We start from the raw sequence: 17,971 nt of genomic DNA, 5'->3' as shown, positions 1-17,971 counted from the left end.
CGCAGGCGTCGCAGATGAAGATGCCGGTGCAAGACTCAGCATTGGAATCTGCGAAGTCCAGTGAACGTCATGGTTGGTCACCGGGGCGATGAAAGGCAGCTATGTATCATCGCATAGTACTCACCTCTACACTCGATGCAGTACCAGCATGGCTGAGAGACTACACTTGGCACAAATCGGCGGTTTCCTTGGTTGTTCGGTCTCTTCTGTCGTGGTCTTCCGCGCACTAGCCTCTGAGGACTCCTCCCTCAGGCTGTATCGCGTCCTCCAGTATCTTGCGAGCCACCTTCAACGCGTCCACAGCTGCCTTATGTGCCGGTCTGAACTCTCTGAATTGGTGTATCGCCGTGCGAACCTTGAACATGTCGTGAGATGGCAGGTGAGGGGTAGCGAGATCGTCTCGTGCGTCGGTACCAATCACCGTCGCGCAACCACTCCGGCGTATCGCACAGGTCGACAGTGAACTTCAAGATGCCGCACGAGAGGCACATGACACGTCCACCTGGTATTTGGCTGTTACAAGCGTCGCACTTAGACCATAATTCGCGAATCGCATTGAGAGAGGACTCGGAGGATGAGAATAGATCTAAATCAAGAGACTCACAAGAGGTCGGGAACGCTGCGCCTCCGGAGGTCAGCTTTACCGAGCGAGAAGCCTTGTCGTATGGCCTCAAGCCGACATCATACATACGAATCACTCGCAAGGAACATGGCGCAGAGAAGCCAAGGTTGATGGTTAGAACCATGTCCTCATGGCAAAGGGTCGGAAGTCGGGTGGTCAGCGAGACAGAAGAACATCGTTATGGAACACATTGCATTGGTCCGGGAATCAGGGAGCAAGAATGCTAGGTATGGGAACAACATCATAAGCAAACCTCATATCGTTACAGACTAGTATACAAGTCCGAGTGTCCATATACATACAGTGCCGTACGCTCGGAATTCGATCAGGACGCCGATGGAAGGATACTCCGGGTTACGTTGACAACTTGGCAGGGCAAAACAACTTACGGCCGGGCGCCAGCCTTGGTAATGAGTGCTATCGCGAGATCAACGTCCACTCGCCATGCGAATGAACCACCCTCCAGACGTTCATGAAGCTTCTGTGTATCGATCGCGGCTTTCTCTAGTCTCGCATGGTCGTGCATTCTGTGAATCGTCCCATCGGGGTTCAGCACCTGGCGCAGTTGCCGAACTTCTCTGACGCAATCACTGCAATATATCCAAGGGTCAGCTTTCTATCAGTTGCGGATGTGAAGAGCGTACGAGATTTCGTCCAGCTCCGTCTGAACCGCTTCGAGCTCGACATGTCTGACTTTGCTGAGCCGAGCCTTGGCTTTGGCCTTCGTCTCAGACAGACGATCGTTCAGACACTCGAGCGCGAGAATGAGACGCGGGACCGCTCTCCGAAACAAGGTCCCGTACGAGCGGCTTGACTCGGGCCAACGCATAGTCTCAGACTTGGCCTGGAATTCGGCGAGATGACGACGCCGCATCTCTGTCAAGGTGTCCTTGCCGGCGGCCTTCCGACGCATATAATCGCGAAACGCAGTTGCAATCTTGATTGCAGCGGACTCCTCAGCAGCCGTGAACTCCACAAGGGGCGTTCCAGATTCGTTGCCGTCTTTCACCATCGAAGAGGTAGGTGGTTGGTCATGTTGTGGAGGACGAGGAAGGGAAGCCGGAGGTAGGGCAACGACATCGCTGTGTGCATCTGAGGATTCGGACAACATCTGGATATGTTGAGCACCCAGCAGAGTAATGATCTCGTCTGGCTTCGAGTACCGTATCCTGCGGGTGCCCGCCGGCAAAAAGGTCGAGCTGGGAGCAGAGAGCGTGAAGTGGTGGAATTGGATCAGGCGATCACACTTGTATCCAGCCAGAGTACGGGACATGTTGAGTTCCAGCGTGTCCCAGTTTCTTGTGTTCAGATATCTTTGCGATTATGATAATGAGCCAAGAAAGTATGGGGTTTGTGTGGGTGTGGGGGATGCATACCGTGATGTCATGTTTTGGAGGGGCGGGTTGATGGACATAGACTCTGTCCACACAGTCGTGAGGGCCTGGATGATGAATTGCTTGGATTGAGCTGTGCCAAGGTGATGACCCACTGGGTAGGACAGTGAGCGTTAGAGAGTCTACACGCTGGGAAATCGCCCAAGGCTTACACAGAAAGAGGTTCTTGCAGCTAGTTGATACCGTTCCCATTCATCAGACATGTCCAAAATTCTGGAAATACGGACTTACATTCTTTCGATGTATATGGAACGTGTAAAGTTGATATTCGTAGCGGACATGTCAATTCTCTCGAAGCGGAGGTAGTCTGTCTGCGGGGTCAACAAGCATTCAACGTCATGATCTGCACGGCTCGGTGTCGCACCTGCACGTTCACCAGATGCGACGGCATGAAGGAGGCGTTCCGCAATGAATGTGTACTGAGACCAATCAGCAGTCGACATAGAAGCAACAGAGCCGATGTCGCTCGCGATGCGTATCCACCAAGTCGTCGGAAGGGTGAGGCCATGCAAACATTGTGTCTTGGGTCCCTGCGTAGCAATCAATATGGCGGTACATAGATGGTCCATGAAGTCACAAAGGACATTGATATCCATATGGACTTGTCTGTCCACGACATGACTATGGAGTGATGGTCAGTACGATGCAAGTCTCGTGATAGCCGGCAAGAACTAACCTCAAGAGTGCGACACCCCGGTCAAGCGCATCCGCACCGTCGCAGCGGAGGATCTTGATGAGGTCGTGTACGATATAGTAGGAACCATGGCCGGGAACACAGTAGGTTAGTTCTCTCTGCCACTCAAAGCGCATTGAACACGGGATACGATGGAGGTTTCCTGTGGCTGTCCGCCGATCAAAGAGTATGGCGAGTCTGGTCGCGCGCATGAAGTTGACAAAGAAGACCGCCCTCGGAGTATCTTTGGTTGGGTGGATCCTGTTCAGGAAGTCGCGCACCCACACCTTCAAGATGCTTCGAGCCTGTCGTAATTCTGGAATCAAGTCGGGCGAGAGTGTGTGCAGCGCGCCCAAGTTGATGTGCGGCGGATGTAACGCTTCATATAGCCGGCGGAGCCATACCCTAGTTACCAGAGGTAGAAGACAGTCAGCATATGCACAGGAAAATACCGATAGACGAGGAAAGACAACCTTTGCTGTTTATGGAGCTCGTCGAAAGGGATATCCGAGGCATAGAGCGTGTGATAAATCATGATTTGTATGACCCGGATGCGAACGAGGGTGTTGTATGTGGAGTTGACGTTCTGCTCTGTTACATGGATCTGCCTGCAATCTCTCTTAGGACAGTCTCGACGAAAAGCGAATATCACGCATGGCTCCAACCGAGGGCCAAGGTCGTGCGCAGCCTCTTTCTGCTCGTGAACGTGACCCTTCAGCCGTTCCCGTAGGGTCTCCTTGACGAGGGGCTCGAGTTCCCAGCGCGGAACGAGCAGATGACGTCCACTACGCTGCATCCCTGGCGCGTTCTTGAGATTGCATACGGCGTAAAGATGGCTGGAAGGTGCGAAGACGATGAACATCTCCTGGCTTGAGTCGTTTGATGCCGAGAAAGCCAGGAGCTTCTGAACCACTCGGTTATTGCAGGGATCAGGGTCGCATGAGAGACGTTGTAACGTGCGGGCAAGGTTGAGGAATGTGCGGAAGCACGACGCGATCTCTGCCAGACTAGAATATTGCAGGGTATATGGGTGTGAGTAGACCTGGTCGAGACAGAGCACAGCAGCTGCGAACTGTTCCTGGCGGATGAATAGATCACCGAGACGGTTGAGTCCGGCAATGTCGTCTTCAAAGATAGCCTTGAACATCGCGAGCTAAATCACATCAGACAACATCAGACCGGGGGAACCAAGCACAGACATGCAATAAGACGTACTTCATTTCGAGCGGCAGCTGGTATCCGCTGACGATCAAGCACTTCCGCAAAGCCTAGCAGATCCATGATCGTTGGGTCGCTCCAGTTCTCTTCGGGAGTGCACAAAGAAAGATGCTCCCACAATCCCTCCAGGATGCACCTTGCAGCCTCCGCACTCTGCCGATCACGCAACAAGAGCCGAGCAGCGTCGCACCACTGACGTTCCTTGATGTGGTACTCGGCCGCTTTTGCATGGTTTCCTTCGTCCTTGTGGAACTTTGCACAGTCGGCGACGGAAGCGTAGTCGTCCATATACTCTGCGAGCGCTGTGTTGTCGTTATCAAACAAGTCCTTCGCCTTCCTACAAAATGATCAGTGTATCGCCAACATTGCCAGACTGCAGACCTACTCAATGTGATTCCCGCGAACGTACTGCAACTTGGATACCTCGATGATGTGCTGCTGGACTGCCGAGGAGACTTCGTCGCGATGCGTTCTGACAACCTCCACAGCCTCATCGAAGCATCCTGCCTTGCGGTAGTGTTGCGCAGCCAGACTGTACTCCGCTGCCGCACGATACGCAGCTCCAGCCATGCGATCGTCCCCACCACGCGTGTAGCATTCAGCAGCGCAACGATAGAACCGCTCCGAATGCTCTGATCCATCTGCGACCTTGTTGAACGCATCTGCTGCCTTAAGGAAGGCGTCCGCCTGACAGATACCGACGCGGGGGTTGACCGGAGTGGCACGCGCTTGGCTGCGAAGGAGGTGAGCTAGCGCAACTTGCTGCTCGTACTCGAGACCCGCCCGCTCGAAACCGTGCATAGCTTCTGAGTACTGGCCTTTGCGGAAGAGATTGCGCGCGGCGCTGGCCCATTCATCCTTGCTAGATGATTTTCCGAGTCTCTCGATTGGCTCCCCCGGCTGATGGACTGAGATGAGGTCTTTGCTCTCCCAGAGGCGCTGCAATCTCGATGTCAGGCGCCACCTGACACCATGAGGACAAAGGTAATCGACCCACCTTGATAGGTACCGCGGATTCGGAAGAATCCAGAATCCACAAGTTCTTCCGAGCGCGGGTGATGGCCACGTACAGGTGCTTCAACTGGACAGACCATACTAATGTATTGAGTCCTGCCCACTTTCACATCAGTTGAAGATCACGCACCTCTCTACAGACGCCTGTGTGCTTTCCTACGTCGAATTTGGGGCCATTGGATCCTGGAATTTCGTTCAGAAGGACTTCCCACTGGGACACCTCGACTGTTGAATCCTCGAAGGGGTTGTACAGGAGGACCTGAATGGCTTCATGAGTAAACTGCGGGAGGCCCTGTGGTACTCCCTCCTACATCGTCATATTCTAGCCCTTTGCTGTCGTAGATGGTGCTAGGAGATGGAAATGAATAAATGGTCAGGCGCAGTGTGGTGAGGGATAATACAGTTTCCTTACAGAATCGTCCCGATGCTAGAATTCATCTCCTTCCGCAGGCGGTCTCGTGCTGCATTATTGCGAACCAGGATACCTGCCATGAGTACGGATATGCGATCAATGAGAACTTGAAATGATTGTTTTCAAGGTCGCTCACACTGCTTGTGTCCGAAGTCGATACTGGCACCGCTGTCGCTGAATCCAATGTAGACTTAGACAAAACTCATGAGGCAAGATAAGAACGAATCCTCACGCATCCGTGAACAGAGCGCGACGGACTTCAGCACGCTCACTGCTGTACCACTTCGGCTTCGACCCAGCGATTTGCCCATATTCTGGGGGCAGACGATCCACGGAATCGGGCCAGTATTTTATGAGCAGTGTTACGACCGAGTTCGCGCATTCGACAATCCCCGCGTGCGAGCGATAGTTGGTCGTGAGATGGAACGTCTCCGCCTGCACGCACTTCCCCAGACTAGCTTCAGCCTCTTTCTAAAGTAGTAAGAAGGCGCCATCAGCAGGACGCATACTGAGAATATCACCGACCCGCACCTCTCTCTCCGAGTACATGAATGCCTTCAGTTCTTGGAACCGGAAGGCGCTGCCGGCTGAGATGGTCTGAGCCGTATCCCCAGCCCAGAACATACCATCAGGATTCGAGCAGAGTTTGCGCAGAACTACACGATGTGCATGTCAGTCCGAAGCATTGCATGTGACTCCAGGTTGTTCGCACCTAAGGCATCGATGAGGAGGTTGTCCTGCGCTTCGTCGATGTAGCTACAAAAGAAGGATGAGAGCCACGATCGGCCTATGAATAGCCGTAGAAGACACACATGAACTTCGGAAGCGAGTCTCGAGGGAGCTGCAAGATCTCAAAACACTTGATGAGCATCCTTGTCCTATGGAGACAGCGAGAAAATATATGTTAATCGAGCTCAGTGCCATACTATCATGAAGTTGCGACTTGACAGACCTATCCGCGGCATCGTAATGTCCGTTATCTCGCTTTTTGAGCAAGTAAGCCCGGAAAATCTGGTAGATGGAGATGCGCTGGGACATGGAGCTGGCATTGGACCGGCGTCGGATACTGCAGTATACGTCCTCGCTCAGGTAACCTTGCTCGGACTCAAGCGCTCGCTGAGACCCTTTGATGACGCCTGCAAGCGTAGTGTTTGTTCGTAAGCGTCATAACACCTTCGGAACGATTGGACACCTACCCATGATCTCTCCGAATACCAGTTCCGGACCTGTACCATCGGCCGTCAGCTATAGCACGCCTCTCCCAGCTAAATCCGTACTCAAGCTTGCGTCCCTCAGCAGAGACTCGGGGAAATGGGTCCAGTACTTCTCTAAGAAGGTATCAAAGTCGACGATGACGGGAAGTGCTTCTTCTACATAGCGCTTGCGACGGCTGGGATGTGCGGTCTTCTGCTTGAGTCCAAGAGCGTCCCGCAGTTGCACCGCCTGTGTGCTACTCGTCTTCCCTTCCTCCACGAGGTAGCGATATTCGGCCTCGAGGAGTCCACAGAGCTGAAGAGGCGTTCATTAACGACCTCGACTCAGGATTGGGCTTACAACGGCACCATACTCACCTGATGATATGTCACGAACATGGGGAAGTCTTCGTCCTTGAGCTCACCGTACCGCGCGGAGTTCAAGACAACCTCGTCTGCGCCGAGGAAGGACTGCTTGGCCTGTTCTGCGGTCTCAGGCGCGGCAGTTCCGGGCGAGCCTGGCGTATGAGAAGCGAGCGCGAGGGAAGGGCTCCGGTTGTCGTAGTACTCCTTGACCTTCAGTACGAGCTCTGGCGACTGCGTCACGAACAGCTGTCTCGGCTTTCGCATCGTTAGCTGGAAACGGTCAGCCCATGATCGTTCCAGGGAAATCATCTTGTACACCATCGTGGTCGTCTTGCTGATCGATGCGTACCAAGTTATTACTCCTCGTTCAGACCACATGATACCTGACTACTCACCCCGTACCTCCACGTCCTGAATGACCTGATTTAGTGATCAACTGACGGATGGACATGACAGGGACGTACCGAGTGCGAAGCACGACGATGGATGATCCATTATTTTCCTCTCATTTTCTCTGTAAGAATTGAGAAATTGTGGTGTGCATGATCTCAACTTGAAGGACGACTCACGAAAGCCAGCCAAGATCGAATACTGTCGTCATGTCTTGATCGTCGAGAATGGCTATCAACATCCCCTCATTAGTGTTCGATCCTCCGAGTACGAGATGTGAGCACGCACACTTCAATACTTCCTGCATGTAGTATGGGGCTTCAGTAATGAGTTGTGACGAGAGGAAAGCTAACTAACCCGCGAGAATGTCATGAACTTCTCCAACCTATCACCATCATCGAGTCAGATGTTGAATATGATAATGGGTATCTGCACTGACACGAGAAGACTATGAAGCTAGAGACACTGTCAGAGTCCTGTTGGGTTGACTGCATGCTTCGACGTACCTCTTCCTGCTGTTCCTTCGTGATAGTCTTGTCAACAGAAGGCGTCGAGGTTATGAGTGGTGCCGTGTTGACGGAGCCGGTAAATACAACCGGCAGGTATACGCAGTCACCCTTGGCGAAGGACTTGCGAGCGATACATCTGTGCGGAGCGCCGTAAATACAGATGCGCGGAAGGCAGGTGATCTGCGTACCTCTTTCTGTATTCAGGATCTCGAGAGATAGTCCGCAGTTGTTTGCTAGCAGAGTCCCAGAATCTCTTGTCTATCTGTGCGTGGGTGTAGATGCCGAACACCTTGATCACTGTGCAAGCTTGGTGAGCTTGCGTCAATCGCTGTCCAGGGTGGTGGAACACGACCTTGAATCTGGGCCTGCAGATGGGCGGTCAGACAACGAAGAGCTTCGGGAGGATCATAGGCGAACCTGGCTATCATGATCATATACGCAATCGATATAGTACTGTCAGTGTAGGCGCTCAGTCCAGAACGGAGAGAGGACCTGAGTGTCACCTACCACCAGGCGAGAATCCCCGGTCATCTTGGCTTCGTATATGGGTATGTTGATGTCTCCGCCAGACAGAAGCTTCTGGTTGTCCGGCGTGAAGTAGCCATGAGATAGGTCTCTGTAATGTGGTGCTTGTCCAGTGGATTGCAACGCACGGCAGTAGTATGAAACTCACGCGATCTTACCGATGACGATTTTCCATCTTTTCTGGTCATCGTTCTTCACGTTCCTCAGGTCCCGTCCAGCGCGGGATGAAAACATAATGCGCCATGGACCCATCTTACTCGCCGCGGGCTGTACTTGGGTCAGAGGAGCCTCAGCATCCACATTTACATGAAGCAAGTGCGGAAGGTACGCCGTCTTGTACAGCGCGGCGACGTCCACGGTGCGGAACGCACGGAAGTATTCCTATCAAATGATCTTAAATCTTGTTCCAGCGGAATAAAAGCGTACTAACGACGTACCTGCAACATACTAGCCAGCTGCTCAACGATCTCCGACGCCAGGGTCATGGCTTGGGACTTCGAGATAGGGATCTCCTTGCCACAGTCGGTGATTGGTTTTGTACTGATACTTGTCGGACGGCCAGCGCGGACCGACCGACCCTGCTTCTGCCTTATGCCCTGATGAGCCTTTGCGGCCCATCGACCCGGCGAAGGAGCATCAATATCTTCGTCCGCGAGGCACCCGTCCTTCTGAAGTGCAGCAAGACACTCAAGAGCAGAGAGTAGAGCATTTGCGACGTTCCGCTGAGCTGCCAAGTCGCGGGGTGCGCCATCCGGGAGGCGACTGGAGAATTGGGTTAACAAGGTGGGTATGATGGAAGACGGAAGAGTCGCGAGATCGTGGGTGTGTGGTTGGAAGATTGAATTGGTCAAGTAACGGAAGGCAAAGTCGCTCGAAGCTGTGAGTGAGCCACCAAGATTACTACAAGATAATAGGCATGATTGAAGGGAGATACGCACCGCATAGGACGAACTCAACCAAATACGGGACGGACTTGATGACGGCATATATATCCTCAAACCGAACGGATAGATCAGAAAGATGGCGGTCCAAGGTGCTGACAGCGGACTCGACGGCGGCTTCGCTGTGGAGGGACGTCGTGTCGAAGAGCGATAGTATCGCTTCTCCGACAACACGTCCCTTCGCACGAGCCTTCGTATCGACTGGTGATACAGGGGACCCAGACATGGTGGGTTTTGATCTTACAGGATAGGTGAGAGACAGTTGGAAACAAGAGATAATCGAGAGCTCGAAGGCGAAAGACAAAGGATGGTGAGCACCGAGCACAAAGGCCCCCCATGCAGCCGCGTGTCCAAGTGACTCAACGGGACGACTCGAGGCACAAGGTTCGCTCAGGAGGGCTGGCACCTTCCCTCGATGAGATATAGGGTCCGCACTTTACGGCATATATTTTCCTTGGGCGCAAGCCCAAGGATGCGCTCTAGTCCTAGTATTTCTTCGATATGCACGTGTGTGAGTGTCAGGAAATTCAAACGGGGTAATATATCAGACATACCAAACATTCCAGGCTTATCGATGCTGCTGCACTCAACGCTAGCAATTCTTACACTGTAGTTCTTGGACGATACTACTACGCATATGATCAGTGCAGAGTGCGCCCATAAGAGAAGGTTACTGTGCAGCGTGCGTACTGCGGTAAGAAGTCATGAACCCTGTGGCTGGGTAACATCCACGTGGAAAAGCGGACGCAGATCTCGATCGGAGAAAACTTGGTGCACGACTGTCGACGGTGCCTCCAGGCCACCTCCATCCTCTGACTCGCGGGGCTCACTGCTTTTTAAGCTTGTGCACATACCTCTACCATGACCATCGAGCTCCACGCGACGGAAGCGAAGAAATCAAAGCACAAGCATGCAAAACACGACAAGAACGACGTAGCCGGTGTGTATGTCTGCATATATCGTGTTCGTTGCAGCCGGGCTTACTCGAGGCACCAGGAGAAGCAGCCGAGGTTACGAAGGTGAAAAAGGACAAGAAGAAGAAGAAGGAGAAGAAAACTGACGCGGTGGGTGAAGAGGCGGAGGCGGGAGATGCAATGGTGGTCGATTCACCAGGTACGTGTGATAGTTTATGTGATGTTGCTTTGGGGGCTCAAGAGTAGGTCGCGATCATTCACAGACGATGCTGCCGCAGATAAGAAGGCGAAGAAGAAACGCAAGCGGGACGCGGTGGAGGGCGACACAGTCCCGGGCGCGTCGGAGCACAAGAAGGACAAGAAGCGCAAGAGGGACTCAGATGTCGTTGCAGAGCCCGCTCCCGACGACGCAGATGCAAAGCCTCCTAAGTCGAAGAAAGAAAAGAAAGACAAGAAGGACAAGAAGGACAAGAAGAAGAGCAAGAGCAAGGGATCCTCTGACGCAGAGCCCTCCACTTCCACTGCTCCTTCTTCCTCTCGCCCTTCCGCGTCGTCCGTCGAGGTTGAGGCGTTCCTCCAGAAGAACGAGATTACCCTCCACATACCTGACGGCGCAGAGCCGATCACGCCTGTCCTGACGTTCGAGCAACTGGACGTCCCATCAGAGCTGCGCTCAGCATTCGATGGGTTCAAGGAACCGACACCTATCCAGGCATGCTCCTGGCCTCCTGCACTGCAAGGGCGTGATGTAGTTGGTATCGCAGAGACCGGAAGGTGCGCATATATCTTGCCCTCGACGCTATTCTATCACGCCTGCTGGTGCTGTTCGGCCTTGAACAACGAACTGGCGCAGTCGAAGGTCTGCGAGTTGATCAAGCCGTAGCCTGCGGTGTATGCAGTCCACGCCCGCACTTGCCCATCGCGATCCGCTCGAATACCATGCCGTTCTATGCGCCCTGCGGGAACGTATTGATATGCGGCGAGCGCACTATACTTCTTGCAGCCAACCTTCTCGTGTTCGGCCATTGACCATGGACTGGCGCGGTTCGAAAGACTGGTGGATTATATTGTGGCCTGTACTGTGCGTAGTGGGATGTATGCGGACCACTCTTGATGTTCGGCCCATCACTTGCTCACCACCATCCGCTCCTCCTCTGCGGGAACGGTATCTCTCTGCGGCGAGCGCAATACGCTTCTTGTGGCCAACCTTCTCGCGTACCAGAGCTGACGCTTCCACTTCAGCGGCAAGACCCTCGCGTTCGGTCTCCCCGCGCTCGCGCGTCTCGTCTCGCAGCCTTTGGACAAGAAGGCGAAGGGCACGACTGTCTCCGTCCTCGTCATGGCACCCACGCGCGAGCTCGCCATCCAAACGCACGAAACGCTCGAGAAGCTCGGCGAGCCATTTGGGATCGCGAGCGTCGCGGTGTACGGCGGCGTGGACAAGGCCCCGCAGATCAAGATGCTCAAGAACATGAACAAGAGCGGCAAGGTCACACGCATCGTCGTCGGCACCCCTGGGCGGATACTCGACCTTGCGAACGAAGGCGCGTGCGATCTGAGCCGGGTGTCGTACCTTGTGCTGGACGAGGCGGACCGGATGCTTGACAAGGGCTTCGAGAACGATATCCGCAACATTATCGGGCGCACGATGCAGGGCGCGGAGAGGCAGACGCTCATGTGTAAGTGCGAATACGCCCTTCGGAGAGGGTGCCGGGATTGCTCATCGGATTATGCAGTTAGCGCAACATGGCCGGATGCGGTTCGGAGGTTGGCCGCTACCTTCCAGCGCCATCCGGTCAGAGTCACGGTTGGCAGCGACGACTTGACGGCGAACAGCCGCGTTGAGCAAGGTGCGTCTGCACGGGATAGTCTGAGCCGTCTTGGATGCTGATTCGTCGCCAGTGGTCGAGGTCTTCGATGACGCGCGGTCAAAAGAGTAAGTGCCCGCTTCTTCTGCTCGTGTCCGCCTCACTCACATCTCCGCAGCTCGAAGCTGCTCGGCCACCTGCGCACGCTGATGCCGAAGAAGTCCAAGGGCTCGTCCGACGATGCCCGTATCCTCGTGTTCGCGCTGTACAAGAAGGAGGCGCAGCGCGTCGAGGGCATGCTGCACAGCAAGGGCTTCTCGGTTGGGGGCTTGCACGGGGACATGTCGCAGTCCGCGCGGCTGGAGGCGCTGCAGAACTTCAAGACAGGCGCCACGAGCCTGCTTGTCGCTACCGACGTTGCTGCGCGCGGGCTCGACATCCCCAACGTTGCTGCGGTCATCAACTACACGTTCCCGCTGACGATCGAGGACTACATTCACCGTATCGGGCGAACTGGTGCGTCCGCAGCTGAGGGTGCTTGATCCTTGTGGTCGGAAGCTGACTGTCGCTGCCCCTGCAGGCCGTGGTGGCAAGAGCGGCAAGTCGATCACATTCTTTACGGGCGATGCGCATGAACGCGCACTCGCAGGTGAGCTTGCGCGGGTGCTGAGGGAGAGCGGGTTTGAGGCAGAGGGTTTGAAGAAGTTCCCGATGACGATCAAGAAGAAGACGCACAGTGCGTACGGTGCATTCTTCCGCGACGACATCCCCGAGCCCAAGGGTCCCACAAAAATTACCTTTTGAACGTACTGCTCGCCGTTACTCTCGCCTCGAGTACTGCTGCCCCATGGATATCTATGCCGTAGATCTAGAGGATGCAATATAGACTGATGTTGACTGATGTCTTCTGTCTCGCTGGTTCAGATGTCTGATATTGCATGGAATGCTTAAACTCGCCCCAAACTGGCTCCTCTGAATTACTTACTTGTTACTCATTCCAAGCTTATCCAGATAAGTATGTGCGTCACCGCCAGATTAGGATTGGTGGCTGTGGAGACCGTCCCGGGCAGAGTGAGCCTCATCCGCATCTCTCGACCTCTCCTCATCGTCTTCGTCCTCGTCCTCGCTGTCGCAAACGACGAGCAGGCTTGCTGTCCTGCTGTCCCAGACGCTGCCATTGCCTCGCCACACCGCCGTCCGCCGATTGACTGTACTGCATTACGCAGCACTCGCCTCATTTATTGCTCTCTGCTCACCGTCCTCGCCTGATACACGCCGCCACCACCCCTCCACCTCCTGCTCTCGCCACCAGCCATGATGGGTCTATTCAATCAGGCGACCTCTAAGATGGGGTACAAGCCACGCATTGTAGATGAAGACAGAGCCCCAGACGATACCGAACCGGACGACACCTCCATCCTGTCCGTTCCCCTCTCCTGCTCTCCCCATGCGCTACCTGTCCCTCGCTGACCCCTGCGACGATGTCGACGAATACAGTGACGAGAATGAGGGCTCTATCATCGCATCGCTTATCTCGCAGCTAAGGCAAGTACCCCGCCCATCCTCCGTGCACGCCGGAGCCACAAGGGCGTGCTGCTCGCGCCTCGTCTGACGCAGGTCGTGCACAGAGTTGGCATGGATCTCCACAAAGTGACATTCCCGACCTTCGTACTAGAGCCCCGCAGCATGCTAGAGCGCATTACCGACTTCATGTCCCATCCAGATCTCCTCTTCGGGTGAGTCCTCTCCAATCTCTTCTGGATCTCCTTATTCATGTGCACGCATGCATCCTTTGTCCGTGTGGTGATCACCTTGCTCCCTCATGCACATGTTGGCCGCCTCTTGTCGCACGAGACAGCGCTGAGAATTGCGACGACCCCGAAGAACGTTTCATCCGCGTCCTCCAGTACTACCTCGCCGGCTGGCACATCAAGCCAAAGGGCGTGAAGAAGCCGTACGTCCGCGCACCCCGCACGCATGTTCTCTAACGCTCGTTGACGCTCACTTCTTCGCCTCCTTCCGCGCGCGTCGCACAGATACAACCCCGTCCTCGGCGAGTTCTTCCGCTGTCGATATGACTATCCAGATGGGTCGCGCGGATTCTACATCGCTGAACAAGGTCAGTGCGCTCACCCTGTCCCTACGAACAGCAATATGGTTCATATCGTGTTGCCCGTTGCGCTCTCGATGTAGCATTCTCACCCCTTGTTCTTCTCACTAGTTTCCCATCACCCGCCCGTATCTGCCTTCTATTACGTCTCCCCACAGAATAAGGTCTGCGTCATCGGCGAGTTGCGGCCAAAGTCCAAGTTCCTTGGTAACTCCGTGTCCACCACCATGGAGGGTGAGAATCGGGTGTACCTCCTCGGTCGGCCGGAAGACAAAGGTGCGTACGCGTGCCATCACGCGCGTCCATTCTGTCAGCTTGCATCGCACACTCGGACGATGCTGACGGATTCAAATCGCGTCCGATGCCGTTCCGCTCACCTACGTGCGCTTTGCGCTTATGTCGGACGCGTCACCTAACAGAGTACGTCATCTCCATGCCGAACATGTATGCAAGGGGTATCTTGTGGGGCAAGATGGTCCTTGAGCTTGGCGACTCGTGCGTGGTCAAGAACGACCAAACGGGCCATTATGCTGATATCCAGTTTAAGACGAAGGTCGGCTTGGCATATTTTATCTCGGGCGCCTCTCTCTCACACCACGTCACTCTCTTTAGGGATACTTCTCTGGCACATACAACGCCGTCGCTGGTCGGATACGTCGCGGTGCCACCGACATTGGTGAGATATCAGGCAAATGGAGCGCAACGATGGAGTATAAGAACGCCAAGGTGAGTTCACCTCCCCCATTCCTTATGCAGTCACGGTAATTTGACGCATATTCAGGGAGAGAAGCGGGTACTCTTTGACGCGCAGAAAGATGGTCAGAACGTCGCGCCCAAATGGGTCGCGCCCGAAGACGAGCAGGAGTCGAACGAGTCACGGAGGCTCTGGACGCGCCTTACCCGTGCCATTGTCGCGAAGGACATGGACGCCGCGACAGAAGCAAAGACCGCCGTCGAGGAGTCGCAACGCGAGGCGCGCCGGAAGATGGAAGAGCGCGGGGAAGTGCACGTACCTCGGTTCTTCCACTTGAAGGACGCGCGGTGGGTACCTAAGATCTCGTATGTCGATTCCCTGGTCCTTGCGCTCTCGAATCATGCTCGCTCACGAGCACGTCAGACTACCCTCGGACCCACAGGAGGCGATGCAAGCGGTCGAGAAGTTCATCTGGCCGACGCTTCCGCCCTCTTACGCCCAGTGATGCTGCCGATGTCATGTGTAACGAACGCCGTGTGCCATAATGTAATGTACAGGATTCAGGACTCCCCCAGTCTCAGTGCTCGTCCCTGTCATCGTGTTTGCTTGCCCGCTTGCTACCCTACCTACAGATCCAGTCATTGCAGAAGAGTACACGCATATCAGGACCCAAGCCTACGAGCATACATATCTCAGATTAATGCATTTGTGTCCCATATCATTGGGAGGAGGTCCTGACGGATATAGGTCTATGTCTTCAGGTGAGTTTTTGTATCTATCTCTTTAGCTGACTCAAGTAACAGATCCCGGTCGAATCGCCGGATGGGCGCTTGTATTGTATCTCGGTCCTCGGAGGTCACGCAACGAGAGTGAGAAGGAACTTTTCTTTTCGACGGTGCGGACTACACTCTGTCAGTGGCGCGATGGACCTGTGCCATCTTTTTCCCGCTTCGGGTACGCGAAAGTATTCAGCGCTTCAACACAGTTCACTCATCACACCCTAATAATTCCAGCGGTTGGGCTACTGCCAGAAGGCTCGGGGCCGGTGTGTGGTACAGTAAACCCTGTCAACCGCATTAATCGAAGTATTTCAGCCTGACGGCGTTTCCCAATTTGTAGAGGTGAAATCCTGCTCCTCCATAACCGATGACAGGGCCCCTGAAATCTGACCCTTCTCGGTAGCAATGCGCCATTTCGTCACTACAAGAGGCTAGCGCAAGTGACCAGCCGTGTCGGCTACGGCCCAATTATATCCTCGACTCTACTGGCCGCATCCGTCTTGACGCTGTCCCCACATGCTTTCCGTTGCTGTAGCCTGTCAGTGTCATCTGCGACAGCAACCATGACCGCCCGGAGGGGACCCACCCGCTAGGTGTTTTCTTCGTCGCTCGCTCGCTCGCTCCTCCCACTGTCGCTCCTCCTACGACCATGGACAGCGTGATACTCACCAGGAAGTTCAATCTCGCGGCGAGGAGTAAGTTATCAAGTCACGCCTCACGATGAAGATACTCACAACATGTTGTTCTTCAGCCTTATTCCTGTATGAGTACCTCCTCACCCTCGACCTGGAGGTTGAATACTTCTGGAGATCGCGTCTCACACGTGCCACGGCCCTCTACTTTGCGAATCGGTATTGCAACGTGTTCTTGTCGATCACGAATGTAATTGAACTCGTCTTCAGAACGGAGAGCGATCTAGTGAGTACTCATGTCGCTTGCTCATCACTCACGGCTCTCAAACACGATGGATGCTAGGCGTGAGGATCGAAGCTTTTGCCTGTCCTGTCACGAATGGAGCTAACATATGTCCAGTTGTGAAATTTTGGAGATGACCTTGGCCGCAGAAGTAGTGACCGCACAGCTGTTACTCCTTGGTGAGTCGTTCTGCTCCTTCCATGCCAGACTCACAAGCGTGATAGATCTGTAGCTTTCTCCATACTGCGAGTGCACGCGGTCACCGACCGAAACTGGTGGTACACAATGGGTGTCCTTGTCGTAGCGATGGTGTCTCCGGCGATTCTCACAGTGCGTTCACAATTCGCTGCCAAAACACGCAGTACGGTTAGCCACTTGAGGCTCATACGTTTCAGTACATATCCGCGAACTCGTACGGACAGGCGGTCCCTCCTCCGGTGCATGCTTGTGCTATGGCATTCAAGTTGTCATTTCCCGAGTATGACAGGTGAGCAACCATAACCTAGAGCTCGTCACGTTCTTCCCTGGCTAAGTCCTGCGTCCACAGACGTACGCCTTGCGCATGATGATTTTACCCTGCGACGTTACTGATAACCTGTAGTGATTATTGTTGCTCGCCTTGGTATCATCTTCTGCGACTTATTCGTCATACTTTTCATCATGCGGGTGGTCGGTATCCCGTGGATGCGCCCAAGGATTCAGTCGCGCGAGGCGCCGGTCACAGTATCACTTCTGAGAAACAGTATGTCCCATTCCTAACATTTGTCTCATTCCTCGTGTTGACGTATGTGGAGGTATTGCACTCTTCCTGTAAGCATATAGTCGCAGAGTCATTGCCCATCCGGGACTCACTGCTAACTACGGAAATGCGTAGAGTGCTACTCCTGCTCAATACTGCCCAGATCACTGTCTCCGCCCTTCACATCAAGGTCCGTAGAGCTTTACGAAACTCAGGAGTCACGCTAACATGTCTATTGACTCCAAGCCCCCAATGACTGTCGGAGCATTCTTATCCCCGTATGTCCGTCCGCTGGCCTGTTCAAGGTGCAAATCCCAAGGCTCACATTCCATTTCTTCACTAGGATGACCTCTATCTTCATCACACGCATGCTGACTAGCCTGCGTGAGGCGGACCGCTCCTTGGACGACGACTTTCTTTCCCTGTTCGTACACGCGGACATACAGAACGTTGAAACGTTCGCTCTTCGAGAGTTTAGTACGCTCCGCTTCGGCTCGACGACCCGTTCGACAGTGACGAACTCTTCGACCGTTATGACTAGTTTGTAATCGAGATATATCGGAGAAACTGTTGTTATTCGCTGGAACCCTGGCGTCCAATTTCCTAGAATGCCGTATCACGACGGTATTCGATCTTGGCTGACTTTCGTGTGTCATTTTTGGAGCTTGAGGTTCTGCCCGCGCAATCCCTCAGGAGGCAAGGAAGGGTCTTGATTCTATCCGTTCGTCATGTGGCTGAGAAACGTGAGTCTGAGC

At 54.2% G+C, this 17,971-nt stretch overlaps 4 protein-coding genes across 4 annotated transcripts; 3 read left to right on the top strand and 1 right to left on the bottom strand.

Moving 5' to 3' along the window:
• Window positions 1-820: 820 nt before the first annotated feature.
• On the bottom strand, window positions 821-9,620 carry L226DRAFT_495257 (uncharacterized protein). The gene is made up of 37 exons (XM_067677512.1): window positions 9,255-9,620; window positions 8,754-9,193; window positions 8,465-8,697; window positions 8,299-8,407; window positions 8,209-8,244; window positions 8,144-8,156; window positions 7,980-8,088; window positions 7,789-7,927; window positions 7,722-7,738; window positions 7,640-7,667; window positions 7,571-7,583; window positions 7,462-7,513; window positions 7,357-7,406; window positions 7,288-7,303; window positions 6,905-7,226; window positions 6,611-6,842; window positions 6,530-6,559; window positions 6,286-6,469; window positions 6,146-6,211; window positions 6,046-6,089; window positions 5,865-5,989; window positions 5,566-5,804; window positions 5,470-5,507; window positions 5,334-5,406; window positions 5,233-5,269; window positions 5,052-5,180; window positions 4,905-4,988; window positions 4,293-4,846; window positions 3,905-4,244; window positions 3,163-3,842; window positions 2,693-3,094; window positions 2,381-2,637; window positions 2,248-2,323; window positions 2,169-2,188; window positions 1,999-2,110; window positions 1,267-1,935; window positions 821-1,212 (listed from the first exon to the last, which is right to left on the bottom strand). The coding sequence occupies exons 1-37, from the start codon at window positions 9,481-9,483 to the stop codon at window positions 1,008-1,010; spliced, it is 6,402 nt and encodes a 2,133-aa protein (XP_067529329.1). The 5' UTR covers window positions 9,484-9,620; the 3' UTR covers window positions 821-1,007.
• A 413-nt stretch (window positions 9,621-10,033) lies between these two features.
• L226DRAFT_540399 (DEAD-domain-containing protein) lies at window positions 10,034-12,948 on the top strand. The gene is made up of 8 exons (XM_067681863.1): window positions 10,034-10,197; window positions 10,254-10,370; window positions 10,435-10,945; window positions 11,414-11,850; window positions 11,908-12,021; window positions 12,074-12,107; window positions 12,158-12,495; window positions 12,560-12,948. Exons 1-8 carry the CDS (start codon window positions 10,119-10,121, stop codon window positions 12,781-12,783), a joined length of 1,854 nt encoding a protein of 617 aa, XP_067529328.1. The 5' UTR covers window positions 10,034-10,118; the 3' UTR covers window positions 12,784-12,948.
• Window positions 12,949-13,169: 221 nt separating this feature from the next.
• Window positions 13,170-15,518, top strand: L226DRAFT_540398 (Oxysterol-binding protein). The gene is made up of 10 exons (XM_067681862.1): window positions 13,170-13,400; window positions 13,477-13,524; window positions 13,608-13,715; window positions 13,838-13,933; window positions 14,016-14,098; window positions 14,201-14,365; window positions 14,509-14,642; window positions 14,702-14,815; window positions 14,871-15,148; window positions 15,207-15,518. Exons 1-10 carry the CDS (start codon window positions 13,294-13,296, stop codon window positions 15,286-15,288), a joined length of 1,215 nt encoding a protein of 404 aa, XP_067529327.1. The 5' UTR covers window positions 13,170-13,293; the 3' UTR covers window positions 15,289-15,518.
• L226DRAFT_540397 (uncharacterized protein) lies at window positions 15,474-17,810 on the top strand. Its single transcript, XM_067681861.1, has 12 exons — window positions 15,474-15,544; window positions 15,639-15,714; window positions 16,220-16,257; window positions 16,314-16,480; window positions 16,538-16,539; window positions 16,595-16,656; window positions 16,710-16,807; window positions 16,873-16,964; window positions 17,025-17,026; window positions 17,079-17,223; window positions 17,352-17,406; window positions 17,522-17,810. Exons 2-12 carry the CDS (start codon window positions 15,707-15,709, stop codon window positions 17,762-17,764), a joined length of 912 nt encoding a protein of 303 aa, XP_067529326.1. The 5' UTR covers window positions 15,474-15,544; window positions 15,639-15,706; the 3' UTR covers window positions 17,765-17,810.
• Window positions 17,811-17,971: the final 161 nt, after the last annotated feature.

This window comes from Lentinus tigrinus (genome assembly GCF_003813185.1).
Source record: "Lentinus tigrinus ALCF2SS1-7 unplaced genomic scaffold L226scaffold_56, whole genome shotgun sequence".
Lineage (NCBI taxonomy): Eukaryota > Fungi > Basidiomycota > Agaricomycetes > Polyporales > Polyporaceae > Lentinus > Lentinus tigrinus.
This window is presented reverse-complemented; position numbering and strand designations above follow the sequence as displayed.

Excerpts from the sequence above, each read along its gene's own strand:
- L226DRAFT_540398 (XM_067681862.1), top strand. The coding sequence starts at position 13,294 with ATGATGGGTCTATTCAATCAGGCGACCTCTAAGATGGGGTACAAGCCA. Across the intron at positions 13,401-13,476 it reads CCGGACGACACCTCCATCCT|TGACGAGAATGAGGGCTCTA; the intron begins GTCCGTTCCCCT and ends CGACGAATACAG. Across the intron at positions 13,934-14,015 it reads CCAAAGGGCGTGAAGAAGCC|ATACAACCCCGTCCTCGGCG; the intron begins GTACGTCCGCGC and ends CGCGTCGCACAG.
- L226DRAFT_495257 (XM_067677512.1), bottom strand. The coding sequence starts at position 9,483 with ATGTCTGGGTCCCCTGTATCACCAGTCGATACGAAGGCTCGTGCGAAG. Across the intron at positions 7,407-7,461 it reads TTCGATCTTGGCTGGCTTTC|AGAAAATGAGAGGAAAATAA; the intron begins GTGAGTCGTCCT and ends CAATTCTTACAG. Across the intron at positions 6,470-6,529 it reads GGTATTCGGAGAGATCATGG|GCGTCATCAAAGGGTCTCAG; the intron begins GTAGGTGTCCAA and ends CTACGCTTGCAG.
- L226DRAFT_540397 (XM_067681861.1), top strand. Across the intron at positions 16,657-16,709 it reads CGCACAGCTGTTACTCCTTG|CTTTCTCCATACTGCGAGTG; the intron begins GTGAGTCGTTCT and ends ATAGATCTGTAG. Across the intron at positions 17,407-17,521 it reads TCTCCGCCCTTCACATCAAG|GTGCAAATCCCAAGGCTCAC; the intron begins GTCCGTAGAGCT and ends GGCCTGTTCAAG.
- L226DRAFT_540399 (XM_067681863.1), top strand. The coding sequence starts at position 10,119 with ATGACCATCGAGCTCCACGCGACGGAAGCGAAGAAATCAAAGCACAAG. Across the intron at positions 10,371-10,434 it reads AATGGTGGTCGATTCACCAG|ACGATGCTGCCGCAGATAAG; the intron begins GTACGTGTGATA and ends GATCATTCACAG. Across the intron at positions 12,496-12,559 it reads TCACCGTATCGGGCGAACTG|GCCGTGGTGGCAAGAGCGGC; the intron begins GTGCGTCCGCAG and ends CTGCCCCTGCAG.